Consider the following 14,526-nt stretch of genomic DNA (forward strand, 5'->3'; position numbering starts at 1 on the left):
TGTGTTCTTCCCCTGTTGGGATTCGAACTCGTGCTATTGGGATATCAAGACAACACTGCCATCACTGTATCTAGCGCTCTAGACTACTCAGCCATATATATATACATATTATAGACAAACAGCAATCTATGGTGGTATTTTATTTTAACCTTGATGATTTGTGCATCCTAGGCGAAATGGATTTAAATCCAAAACATCAGATTGTTTTTGTTCAGTAAAATGAAGATAGAAATTGAAAATAAGAAACAAACCAACTATACCAACAATAAATTCTGTGGCTTTGCGGTGATTACTGATCGTTTTGTCTAGTTTACTTCTGTATCCTCAGACAATACTATTCCAATGTTTATCTTGAACAATAATTTATTGGCATTAAATCTTTTTATTTAAGATTTATATATGCAATATATATATATGCAAAGGAGAAATGGTGGAGCAGTGAATAATTAATTTGAATTTTTATTTTGGATATTGACAATATTCACATTAAAATGTGCTATTACAGGTACAAAGTCCTTTTATACCCAAAGACACCAGACAAAGTATACTATTAAATAATTTTACATATTTTTATTTAATTAGGAACAATTTTGAAAGTTCGACTAATACTTAAAATGTTTCTAACAAGTAAAAGAAATTCAGGAAATCAAAATTTAAGGAAGATGTGCCTGTCATGTTATTTATTTAAATTTAGGTGTTTTCACTATTAATACACAAACTTGCTTTCACTAAAAGAAGAATCGTGGTTTAGCTAGGTTGAATGTACACTTTTAGGAAAATAATTGTGTTTTTACAATAATTTTGTATTTGATTACCATATGATTAAATGTATTAACCGTCTTTTACATTTTTATTATTCATTCATCCTACCAGCATGCTCTTTTGCAAATGGCAAGAACAAATTTTTTGTATGTCCCTGTCATAGCAAAAGGGGCACTTAGTTTTACCCTTGTCTGTCTGCATGTCCGTACATCCCATAATTTGTTTCCGGTCTCTTTCTTAAGTTACCTCAAACAAATAATATGAAACTTATACACAATACTAATTACCACAAAAAACAGATCGAGAATGAATTTTGATGGTGTCACTTTATCCATTCTATAGTTATGCCCCTTTACAAATTGAAAAATTACTAATTTTTTGGATTCCGTTCTCTAACTTTAGTTTGCCTTACCAAATGCTATGAAACTTATACACAATTCTTATTATCTTAAAACACAGACCAAGTTTGAAATTTGGTGGCGTCACTTTTACGGTTCTAGAGTTATGCCCATTTACAAATGGAAATATTGCTCAGTTTTTCGTTTAGGTTCTAATAACTTAAGTTTGCCTGAACCAAATGGTATGAAATCCATACACAATGCTTATAACCACAATACCGGTACACAGACAAATGACAGATCAATTTTGAATTTTGGTGCGTCACTTTTACCTTTCTAAAGTAATGCAGCTTTACAAATGGAAATATTGCTGAATTATTTGTTTCCCTCAACCAAATGTTATGAAACTTATACACAATGCTAATTACCACAAAAAACAGATTAAGTTCGAATTTTGGCGTCACTTTCATTGTTTTAGAGTTATGCTCTTTTTCAAATGGAGAAATTGCACTTCAAGACTTCTGAAACTATCACAATTTATTATATGATCCAGTCAAAAATTAATATCCTGTATATTTAACTCTAGGTTTTGTCTATCCATTATGATTCAGGTAAATGTTCTTATTTGGGCAGAAAACTAAGCAACAAACTTATAGTCGTAGAATGCATTTAAAAGCTCGCAAACACGCATAAAACCGTTAAAATATGACAAAAACAACAAATTCGCTCTTTAGGACATGACCTTGACTATTGACCTTGTGAAATTTGAAAGGTCAATCATTGGTCCACGATGTCATTATAAAAGATCCCATGGGTCTAGGACCTTTGTTCAAGAGTTAAAGCTAATTTTGTCTTTTCAGAAACCCATAACGGGGGTTATGCCCATTAAGGGTATGTCAAAGCTCTTCGGTCAAAATGTAAAAAAAGTTGCGCCTTAGTCAACTCAACATTTTCCACTTTTTACTATTTCTGTAAGTATAATCGTTTTTAAGATATCCAATAAAAAGTTGAAAGGTCAAATGTCAAGGTCAACCTTAAAAACCTTGAAAACGCACTAAAAATCCTTTATATAAGGTTAAAAACACTAAATTCGCCATCTGGGACATGACCTTGACCTTTGACCTTTTGACCTTTGTCAAGGTCATTCGTCCCCAATGTCATTGCTGAAGACCCCATGGGTGTAGGACCTTTGGTTATATAGAAAAAGCTGATTTTGTCTTTTCAGAAACCTAAAACAGGCTTTATGCCCCTTAAAAAAAGGTCAAATCTCTTCGGTCAAAATAAAACAAAGTTGCGCCGTAATGACCCAAACATTTTCCACTATTCAAAACTTCTGTAAGTATTATGGTTTCTGAGATTATCCCATAACAAGGTGATAGGTCAAAGGTCAAGGTCAACATACAAATTTGACCTTGAGGTATTTTTCAAAGATACATGAATTGATGATGAATGGTGAAGATCCTAGGTGTCTACGACTTACGGTTTCTGAGTTTTGGTGATCAACCGACACCGCTTAATTTTCATAGGGGCATAACCCTACAAATGAGTCGTTGAATCTTTTCGATCCAAATGTAACGAAGAACCGGGGTCTGGTCCTGAACAAATTTCACCCTTTGTTTTTTCTCTACCTTTTACGGTTACGGTGTTGGAACGATAACAAGGTTTTTTGGTTTCGGAGGGATAACTCCGAACCGACAAAATTTTTCGACTAACAGGGTGAGTTCCGGATAGGTATTCATGACACGAATACAAAGTGTGAATATGAAAGCGACACGTCTTACGGTTACGGAGGCTAACTTCGTCAAAGTTTGGCGGAAAAAGAATAATAATAATAAACAGAAGAAATACAGTAAGGTCTTTCCCTTTTGTAAAAGGAAAGACCTTAATAATAATAATAATAATAATCAGAAGAAGAAATACAGTAAGGTCTTTCCCTTTAGTAAAAGGAAAGACCTTAATTAAAAACCAATTCTTCAGAGAACAATTGAAGGTCTTTCCACCTCGATAATAAGAATGAAATTTAAAAAACGATGTTAGAAAATGTCACTCCCTGTTGATGTTATTTGGTTCTTCAAATTGATATAAAAAATAAGACTAATAGGTATATGCAGAAGACTTGAAATAATTTTTAGCAAAGGTCAAAATCTAGAATGTCAAATTGACCTTTGACCTTGACCTCAATTTCAAGGTCATAGGTCAGTGATCTCAAATCAAAAGACCCCAGGTCAATCATTTGTATGGTTGTGGAGAAATACTGATTTCAAATACATAAGGGGAGAAAAATCCTATAAGGGTTAACCAAAACACTTCGACTGAAATAGATTGAAGTTGCTCCTTTTTGTAAACAGCAATTTGGCAAACAAATCATATCATTTACTGTAACAGTTTCTTTTGAATAACGATAACAAGCAAAATTCAAAAATTTTATAACATGACCTTGACCTTCGACCTTGATCTCAATTTCAAGGTCATAGTTCAGTGAACACAAAACGGAAGACCGGAGGTCAATCACTTGTATAGTTGTGGAGAAATACTGAATTGAAATACATAAGGGGAAAAAACTCCTACATGTATAAGGGTTAACCAAAACACTTTGACTGAAATAGGTTGAAGTTGCGCCTTATTGTAAACAGTTATTTGGCAAACACATCATATCATTTACTGTCACATTTTCTGTGGTATAACGATAACAAGCAAAATTCAAAATTTAGAACATGACCTTGACCTTTGACCTTGACCTCAATTTCCTTCAAATGGACCAAGGACTTCATATCAAAAGACTGTAGGCCTCTACGACTTATAACGTATGAATTGATCCAACAAATCGCCTATCTTAAATTTTCAAAGGGAAATAACTCCCTTAAGATGTCTTCCGATCACTGAAGTCAAAATAAACCAAATCATTCTCAAGAGTAGATGAACAATTTGGTGTAAACAGCTTGCTAAAATCTTTTACGGTTTTAGAGATATAGTGATAACAAGAAAAAGGGGATGCGGGGAGATAACTCCTATAAGAATAAGTGTTTGTTCACACAGGGTGAGTTTTGAAACCCCCATTACTGTACAACACCATTGGCCAAAAAATCCATTCGATATGTTGTAAGACAAAAAAGCATCTCAGACGGCAGAAGAAAAAAAAAAAAAAAAAAAAAAAAAAAAAAAAAAAAAAAATAATCAGAAGAAAAACAAAAGGTCTTTCCACGAAAAGTGGAAAGACCTAATAATAATAATAATAATAATAATAATAATAATCAGAAGAAATACAGTAAGGTCTTTCCTTATAGAAAAAGGAAAGACCTTAATAAAAAAAAAAACAAAATAGAAAGTTGGAATATTATAATAAAAACAGTTTAATTAAATGTTTGACAATACAGTCTTATAACCCGGATTTGTTTTCTCTCAATCGATTTGTGACTTCAGAACACCGGTATACTACTGTTGCCTTTATTTAGTTGACAATAAAGTCATGTAACCCGGATTTGTTTTCTCTAACTCGATTTATGACTTTTGAACACCTGTATACTACTGTTGCCTTTATTCAGTATCCTTGGAAATAACGATTTGACCAGAAACGTTAAGCCTGCTGGTCTTATATGTTGCTGTGTGTCATATCAGAATTGTTTCTTGGTTATCAGAATTTGGTTTAATTCGCAAACATTTGACTGTTTTTGTTAATGTATATACAACATGTATAATACTCTGGATGTTATAGAGCTCAACATATAATGAAGATATCTGTCTATTGATGAAGACTGAATGTTGTCGTCTATATATTTGGTTTGGGTTATTTTATCCAGGCAGGTTGCAGTCTTCACAGAAAACTCCTTGTCCAAATATCGTTGCTTTATATATTTTAATGAAAGAGAGGTGGAAGATATGAAAGGAATGTACAATATCTAAAACAAACAACAGTCTACAAAACACAAAGGACTGAGCAGCACAACGCACACCAACAAACAGGAAATGATCGCAAGGGCTTTGGAAGGGTATGCAGTAATGACTTACTTAGCGTATCAGCCGTTCCATCTCTGTCAACGTCTGGTGTTAGATTGCAAATGGTGCACTGTTCAAAATACTTGAGGAAATGGTTTACATCCATATAGAATTCCCCGTCATCTTTATTTGGATGCGGAATAGAACCTCCATACTGACTCATCTCGTTACTCCTACAGATAATTACAACATATATTTAGACACTATAAAGAAAAGGTATACGTATGATTGGCAGAAACCAAGATAATATTAAAAAAATTTTGGGTCCATTTGGATTTTGTTAAAAGGGTACAAGTATTTGCCAAAAGTTGAAGACTTGTTCATCTAATTTCAACTGTTTTCTAGAGAATTAATATTACACCTTTGAGAATGATCTCGTTATCTTATTTCCCTATAATTTATACGTTTGTCTACATCTAATAGACGAGTATGTTTTATATAATAAATCATTGTCTTATGTATAAATGGAACACGATAAGCTTTATAAAAGAACTAACCCGTCACTCCATGGTCCGTTCCATTCCTGTCTTCCCCATGGGTTACGTATACGAACCAACATATTATCTCCTACCTACAAACAATTTTTGTGAAGAGATATAACATTAATTTATCATATGCTCAAATGAGCAGATATATGTTCTATAACATTATACAGAATTGTATACTCCTTTCAGAATTTTAACAAGTATTGTTCGGCATTTAATGTTATGGCTGTCTAAACTAACATACTTTTTACAGTTAAAGTATATATCAGAAATGGGTGGAAAGTCTTCTTGTCGTTGATATTTCAAAATTCTAAAGTGAATCTATAATGCAACAAAAATAGATATAAACTGATTATCTAACCTGGTATGTTCCATTCATTGAGTATGCATGACCTCCAACTAAACCATGCTGGCCATCACTTTTTTGCTGAAACAAAGTATTTTCAAATTATTCTTATTATAAAACACAATACATCGGTATGGTTTTACGTTCCACTGATATATTCCTCAATTCAATTAAAACTTTTCAAAATGTATAAATAGAAACATGTTGGAGGGGTGAACAAATATACAAAAATAACCACTTATTTCATACAATTCTAAAATACAGACTTTGATATACGTCTCAACATTGGGTGAAGAAATATTGAAATTGAAACACTAACATAATGTATCCTTCAATTACATACAAGAATGTATTTATAAACCCCTGTATGAAAGTCATCAATACAATATACTAACCGGACAAACACAGCCAACCATTGTAGTCGGTGACTGGAATGCATTTTTAAGTCTCCGAAACAATTGTTGAGATGACATTTTCATTGTTTCAAACTTAATAGTTTCTCCGACACCGGCAGTAAGGTTCATAAAGGCATCGGCTGTTCTTCCACCTGATACCTCATCGTAACTGCCATACATTCTACAAATATTAGTTCAAGATATTATATTTACTTGAAACAAAAGAAATCATTTATCCAACACTACATAAAGTTAACCTTAGAACTTACATTAATTATAGTTCTGCCCAGGCCTTTTAGTTTTGAATGCCCATGAATGTTTTCTGTATTCTAGCTTTCCAATTTGGACTTATATCGTTCTTGAAGAGGTAATTCGGATAACTCATGTTGCGTATTCATTGTGAATGTGATGATAACATCGCTTATAATTATGAAAGTATAAAAGCATTTTTTTTAATAAGTTTACTGTAACTCCCATTTCATATTCGAACGAAATTAATTTGCAAACACTTTCTTTTTGGTGCAAATATAGTTAACGATTAGTCATATTCAACTATCTACAAAACTTACCGTGCGAACGCCTTCTCGAGAAGAGCCACCCACATTTCGTTAGGATCGGTATTAGAGTGAGCTCCATAAAGTCCCCCCCGACCGGATGTGGGTAGTTTGTCATCTATATATATTTCGCTCCAGTGTCCAAATCTCCAAAAGCGGCAATGAAAGACACCGTCATAGTCATTAGTACCGATCTTATAATCTCTAGCTGGAACCACCTGTCAATATGTGAAAGTAGCAGTTATAATGTCATGTATCTAGAACAACTTTTTTTTACTGGCAACATTTCCTGTAGATTCCTTGCAAATACAACAGATATTCATTTTAAGGTCCTCGATATTCTTTGATATTCTTTGACTATGACAATGTTCAAGATAGTTATAATATAAAGGTTCAACCTACGAAAGAGTCGAAACCAATATAAAGTTGACTGGCAACATGTTTTATTCTGATCTTATTGTAAAGTACGAACGTTTTCCCAATTTTGCAAGCAAATTCAATTTATTTTAAAATACTTTAGAGAGCAATACTCATTAATTCATTATTTTTCTATAAGATCGACTCTCAAGTTTTTTCAAGAATAATAAATTGTTTATAAAAGAATAATGTAAATGCAGTATTCTATTTTGGAGAATATAACATGTGCTTACACGTGCTATCGGTTTTGTGTAAATACAGTATTCTATTTTGGATAGTATAAAATATGCTTACTCGTTCTAACAGCCTTGGTTTATCTGCAATATTTGCCACCATAGACAAAAACCAACAGGTACCAACTCTACCTTGTCCAATATCAAATCTTGTGGTACCATCAGTAAACAAAGCTGGATTTTGACAAATTTCCTACAAGATACAATTGTTTAAGAAATACACCAATGAGTCTATGTTAGTAAAGGGTGAAGATAAATCTTAGCAGTTTTTTATTGTTTTTTTTTTTTATATTTCCATCATAGTATTTCTGCTTTACAAGCAATTATAGTTTCTACTAAATATTCTAAAACGTTATCAATGCATGTATACTAAACCCATCATCTTCCTTTTAATTCATATTCACAACATTGGTATCGTTGAATTATACATATGTTTCAAGTCCATAATTCCTATTAGAGTACGAACATTTTCGGAAGTTCTCTTATATATTGTAGAACTCGGTAAATGTTTCCACCAAAAGACATTCTTAATGGATTTTATTGTCTTATGCTACTCACAGAAGATGTGTTTATTGGTAAAATTGAGAATGGGAACGGGGAATGTTTCAAAGAGACAACAACCCGGCGACCAAAGACCAGTGAAATATGACTTTTAGATAAATATTCCATAAGTACACATAGCGAAGTTCTCACTCGGATACACACACTATGATATTGAACTATATAAGGACTATTACAGGTGAAAACATATTGGAGTCAGGCTTGTTTACTGCATGTCGTCTTTCGCTATTGTTATGTGACAATGTATGTAATTAGTTGCTATCCATTCTTTCACATGAAAATAATGATGAAACCGTTTTAAAAAACAGAAGTGTTGGAAAATGTTTTCAAGACAGGCGAGACAAAAAAGGGTAATCTTATCCTTAAATAGTTTTGTTTACAAAAAAAAATATATCTATGCTGCAAAAAAGCCTTTAGATTCAGTTTTGAGATCGGCGTTAAATGTAGTAACGTTAAAACGGCTAGACTTTTCACTAAACACTTTTATTCCATAGTATAAATAGTTTATTGGTCTGGAACAGTAGTTTTTCACAGTTAATTATACATAGTACTTCCTAGTGTCAGTAGTGAAATCTGATAGCTTATTTGATTTCAAAGTCACAAAAGTACAAGACACAAGACATAACACACATAGCATGCGTTTCTTCTGTACAAGACTCAAAACAGTGCAAAGACATGTTTCAATGTGAAGTCAATAGCATAAAATACCAGGTATAAACTGACCCACACAATCTTAATTATTTACTCACAGCCGGTCTTTGCCATTGAAGGCCAGATGCACTAGGAACAGCAACATCAACGGTGAATTCAAACTCAGTGTAAAGTCCATTGTCGTTGGGTGAAGGTCTCGATGGGTTTGTGAATTCTCCGCCTTCTGTGCGGAAATCTATGAACCGTTCTTTTGTTCCAACATCTGTTGGTATATATTCTGATCGACCAAAGTCCGGTGGTGCCGGCGTCTCCATATTACCAGTATCGTCGAAGTCGACATTGTCTTTTTCTGGTTTTATCGTTTCCCCTCCATTTCTTGTTTCGTCATTCTGAAATAATTAAAGGGGGATTATTTTGTATGAATATTTACTAGAAAGACACACAATAACATGTGTCTTATTGATATATGTCCAACGACTTCTTTATATGCCTTGGTAAATTTCTTAGAGCAGTGGCAGTTACTAGTTTAAAGACAATTATAACATACAAAATAAATAATGATTTCCCGAAAGACATATACGTTATGTGGGATAGTAAGTGGTCATACCTTTTAACCAATAAAGTATAGCATGTAGTAATCTTCATTAAAAAACGATTGTTGGATACAGAATGCAATGTTGTGCTCTTGTCCAAACAGAATGCCAGTCTATTTTATCATTCAAAGTTCCGTTCCATTAAATTTCGGATTTCGAACTAATGCATTTGTTCTTTTTTGCAATGATTTTTTCTGGATGAATTTTCTCTCCTTAGATTGGCATTCTCTTTACATATTAATATTACATATCTTAGTAGCATTGGGAAACTATTTTACACACCATAATGTTTTTCAAATAAGTGTATACATCACGTGGTATACATCCTAATATATATCAATAAGCAAAACATCTAGGTGTTTACACTTTCGTGACATGTCAATATCAATAGGGTTTATATCCTCTCAAGAACACAATTTAATTAACAAAAAAATACATATTATGAAACTAAATATTAAACGCTTGGTTAAGATGGTCAAAATAGAAATAAAAGTATCTTTCATTTGTTTTGTTTTTTAATGTAAAAGTATAAATGTACACGGTAATACAAAGCTCAATGTGTTTTTAATATGAATTGGAAATGTTAGCAACATAAAAATCAGATCAAATGATTAGTTCAGCTCAATGAATCAAACCTTATCACTAAACGAATTTTGAAATCTGTTCTTGCATTAAAATATAAAATCTAACGAAGTAATTTCGGACTTTACCGAGATCCAACACTCACATAACACTTTTAAAAGCAGGATTTAATTGAGTCCAGTGTTTTTCATTCTATTAACATATATTTTGATTATTCTGAATATATAAATATATTATTAGGGGGTGGACACGATAAACTATAGCATACCGGTAAAATGTAAATAGAAATAAAAAAAAAAAAACTTCCACCAAGCACAATACATTACAACCAAAAATAGTGCTACTCAATACTGAAACACAACACATGCGGGCTATAAACATGTTAGTAACACGAATTGTAACACTCAATAAAAATACCAATGCCTACTCCATATACAAGCGAGTTGTTATACCAATTAGCCAGAGAGAAGTTATCTAAATTTAGACACCCAAATAAGATTGTATTATTTGAATGAAGTATATAATGTCTTGTTAGTTAAGTGAGACACACAGACAGACAGAACACACAGACACACATAGCAAATGAAATTTTACCATATCTGGTGGTATAGGCATCGGTGGTGCTGATGGAGTAATTTGTTTCTGTTCTTCTTGTGGGGGTGGGAGTGTTATTTTTTTCTCCTCTTCCTGTTGCGGTGTTGGGGGTACCTGTTGTTGGTCCTCGTCAGTTGGGTTTCTCATGTCATTATCATCTTGTGGTGGTGGTGGTTTCGGACTTGGTTGTCGCTCTTGTTCCTGTTCTATAGGAGTAGGTGATGGTACTGGACTTGGTTGTCTTTCCTCCTTCTCTTCAACAGGCGGAGGAGGGAGCACAGGTGGTGCCTCTTCTTTTTCCTTAGGTGTTGGAACAGGATCTGGCGGTGGCGGTGTTATTACTTTTCTTTCCTGTTGCTGTTTCTTGTCATTTTCTGTCAATTGTACCGGCGGTGGCGGAACAGGGTGTACATTATTTGGTTGATTTACTTCTTTGCTTTTTTTACTACCATCTGATGAAGACGATGAAGACGATGATATAGATGACTTTCTACTTTTATTTGTATTGCCATATAGTTGGCTATCTGTTGGTGTTTTAGTTTTCCTACTTACATTCGTGTTTCCATGGTGACCAAGCGATGCATATTGTGTGCCGGTATCTGATGATGGTGCACATCCCATGTTGAGTATCTTTTCTGTAATAAACATTCACAATTTGTGTTAGAAAAGATCAAATTTATTTAAAGATATGTAAGAACTGTTTGTTATTTTGTCATTATTAGTTTATTGCTAAGTGTTGAAGGCCGTATATAGACCTTAAATGTATGACATTTTGTGCTTTTGTGGACATTGTCCTACTGGCAACCATCTACTCATCTTATATGAAACGATTTGATTCGACTCACGATGGGTCAATGATACATTAATTTAAATCTATCATGGGGATTGTAGTGTAATATGCGATTCGACTCGCGTTTGAAGAATCAATTTCATCACCATATAGACATAAGAAATGATTTTCTTTTCATGTCCATGGGGTCTCTTATTTTCATTCATTACCAGCGGGTGTCCAGTCTTTTTTTAATGGCAGAGCGTTTTGTTGTTTCTTTGATTCGGTTAGTTAGCTGAATGTTAAATATATGCTCTAAAAGTTTAATCCGGTGTAATTTTGATTATAAAAAGTTATGTAAACGGACTAATAATATTTAAAAGTAGTCAGTCCGATTAAATAACTTTTCATTATAAAAAAAATCGTTTACCTTTTATGAATAAAGATTGTTCATGTTAGCAAGTATAACAAGAAAAATGTTTGAGGTGTATGCCCTTGTATTTTATATATATATATGTTTTTGTTTGTGAAAGAGATGTCTACCTTATTTTTTTTATTTTTTTAGTTCTACCATTTACTCATATCAATTACCTTGTATTTTCTTTGCCCGCTGCTATTGTCATTACAAAGAACTTTTATATTTTCTGAATTTTGTCCTGTGTTTGTTGTTTTTACGTTTGTTCTTATGCTGTGTTAATGGAGGATTGAACCTTCACAAACACGTTTCACTCTACCACATCCTTTATATGCCTGTCCCAATTTTACAAATCATGTTTTGCCTCGATTCAATGAAATGTTTCCGTTCCAGAGGCGAATTGAGGGGTGGCCCGAGTCCCCCCTTTTTTGAGAATTTTTTTACGGTTGCTTTAATAGGAAATCACTGGAAGGATAACGGGAGCGGGTCCCTTTTTAGGTCAGTGTCACCCCCCTTTCTGAAATCCTAGATCCGCCACTGCGTTCTGAAACTGAACGGACCATTTTTACTCGTCTGTGATTGTAAAAGTTTTTTGCTAATTGTTGAAGGCCGTGTGTAGACCTATAATTGTTATCTTCCATTTAGTCTCTGGTGGAGAGTTGTCTCATTGGCAACAATACCAAATCTTCATATTTTTATATCTTACGAGATGTTTGAAGCTAAACAGGGAAAATACTCATTAACGAATGATAGCCATAGTAGTGAAGTTAAAACAAACATCATTAAACGTACCTTGTTCAAATGAATGTCACAAAAATGTAATTCATAAAAGTTATTTACAAATCCATGTTAAATATCAACTTTCTTAATACACAGATAATTTTTCAATATGCACTAAATGGTAAATTCCGTTATCAAATGAACCGTGGCGATCATCCAGTTTGAATTTCCAAAATGTTTTTTAAATTCTCAATAGTAAACCATACAATACTGTAATTTGTTTACAGTCGAATCTAAGCAACTACGTAAACTAAAAGTTCAGATCGATTTTCACCTCAGAAATCAAATCGGCTTAGACTTAATTACAAAATATAGGTGAATATATCGGGACGATGAAAGACAATTTGATTATGAAAATGTTTTATGCATGGGTGACGTTTTTGTTTCGCGTGTGAGTAAATATAATTCAAAACGTCATAATACTTGAAAAATACATTGAGGCAATACACTTTCAAGTCATACGTTATTTATTTTATTAACATGTACCTAATGGTGCAATGCAAATAAATTAGATTAGAACAAAATGTGTTTGTCGTTGTACGATAAAGAAAATTATATCTAATTCATATGAACGGATTAAGTTTACCTCCTGGGAGGTTCAGCTTCAATTCTTAAAATAAAAAAAGCGGACTAACAGAATAATAAAAAAATCATGATGACACGAGCTTCAACAATGAAGTGAACCGAAAAATATAAGAAAAACTTGAAAAATCATGTTTTCATGATCCTAGCAAAATATGTAATTATAAGTATTGCCTGCTTCTTTTAGTTATTGTATAAGGTTGCAAAACTGTTGAATGTGTGTACACATAGTAAGTATCAAGCACAGCGCTTATGCGCTTCATACAAGGTGTACTTCGGTCAACGTTTTTACACCTCAGTAAATTTACAAAAAGAAGCATTCTTAAAATGATGCCGATTTCCGTATGCCCAACAGGGGTTTCTCGAATACCATTCACCACTACCTATCCCTTTAAACACTTGAAACACAGGCACTTGTCTCAGATTTTTTCCCTATATGGGTCATTATCAAAAAAAGTGCAAATTTCGACGAGGTAATATTTTGAAAAATGATGTCATTGCTTAAAACATTTAAATGTGTCCCGCTATTCTATATTATGGTAGCAACGATATTCAGAAATATGCAATGGGAAAAATGAAGAGTTCCTTCAATTTTAACAATTCTAGGTCATCCTTTGACAGAATCGCGTCAATGTTGTTACCAATTTAAAGCATACATTTAGGTACTAAATATTATTGTTTAACATCAAACAACTGTTCCAATTTGTTGTTTAAGTTTAAATTGCGACTTATTGATATTATTCATATAGCTGTGCATTCTATTTAAACATAATTTTCAGAATACATTGTCGTAAACAAGTTGGCTGTCCTAATTATGGCCGTTGTAAATACTAAAAAATGCATTTAAACTGAATATATGTGAATTGTCAAATATTAAATGTTAATGATATACCTAATCCTTCGTACACGACCTAAAAACACTTTCATTTATGAATAAAGATAAAAAAAAAAAAAAAATGTCGCATTTTTATATAGAAACACCACTGACCATTCAGTAACTCCAATGACACAAAAGTATCACCATTGACATCACATATCAAATTTTACCTATATATCAAGTACTGAACACAACGCCAAAATCACCGGGCAAAAGAAAAAGATGAACAAATTAATCTTAGGCTAATTATATAACATAACATCCATTACTAAAAATGTCAATAGTGTTACTAAATAGTGTCATTGGTGTTACCAGCATACATCAGTTTGTGAAAACTGTGTATATGTAATACATGATATTGTTAAAACATTGTTAAATAAGTATTGTTTTTCATAAATAATATGATGTTTCGCTTGTTAAGCATGAACAAAACACAAAACAATGCCGATTGTCATGATATATTCAGTGGTGTTACTAAACTGGTCGATGATGTTATTTTATCAAAATGGTCTCACCATTGACAGTAACACCAGTGATTTAAAGTGTATTTTAAGATTCAGTTACGAAATAAGTGCTCCATTCCCCTATTCTATATGTTG

At 32.8% G+C, this 14,526-nt stretch overlaps 1 protein-coding gene across 2 annotated transcripts in view; it reads right to left on the bottom strand.

Annotated features, from left to right (window-relative positions):
* Positions 1–12,655, bottom strand: part of LOC143065457 (calpain-2 catalytic subunit-like) — a 41,002-nt gene extending 28,347 nt beyond the window's left edge. Inside the window, exons 1-9 of one of the 2 annotated variants that reach the window (XM_076239033.1) lie at positions 12,481–12,655; positions 11,057–11,139; positions 8,834–9,124; positions 7,585–7,716; positions 6,889–7,091; positions 6,320–6,500; positions 5,940–6,005; positions 5,591–5,664; positions 5,106–5,266 (exon numbers count right to left, since the gene is read on the bottom strand). In XM_076239033.1, coding sequence (XP_076095148.1) covers positions 5,106–5,266; positions 5,591–5,664; positions 5,940–6,005; positions 6,320–6,500; positions 6,889–7,091; positions 7,585–7,716; positions 8,834–9,124; positions 11,057–11,125 — 1,177 coding nt within the window. In that variant the 5' untranslated portion in view covers positions 11,126–11,139; positions 12,481–12,655. Of the gene's footprint in view, positions 1–5,105; positions 5,267–5,590; positions 5,665–5,939; positions 6,006–6,319; positions 6,501–6,888; positions 7,092–7,584; positions 7,717–8,833; positions 9,125–10,504; positions 11,140–12,480 lie in introns of both variants that reach the window. The other variant, XM_076239032.1, reaches the window with a different exon arrangement.
* Positions 12,656–14,526: the final 1,871 nt, after the last annotated feature.

Source organism: Mytilus galloprovincialis, chromosome 2 (assembly GCF_965363235.1).
Source record: "Mytilus galloprovincialis chromosome 2, xbMytGall1.hap1.1, whole genome shotgun sequence".
Lineage (NCBI taxonomy): Eukaryota > Metazoa > Mollusca > Bivalvia > Mytilida > Mytilidae > Mytilus > Mytilus galloprovincialis.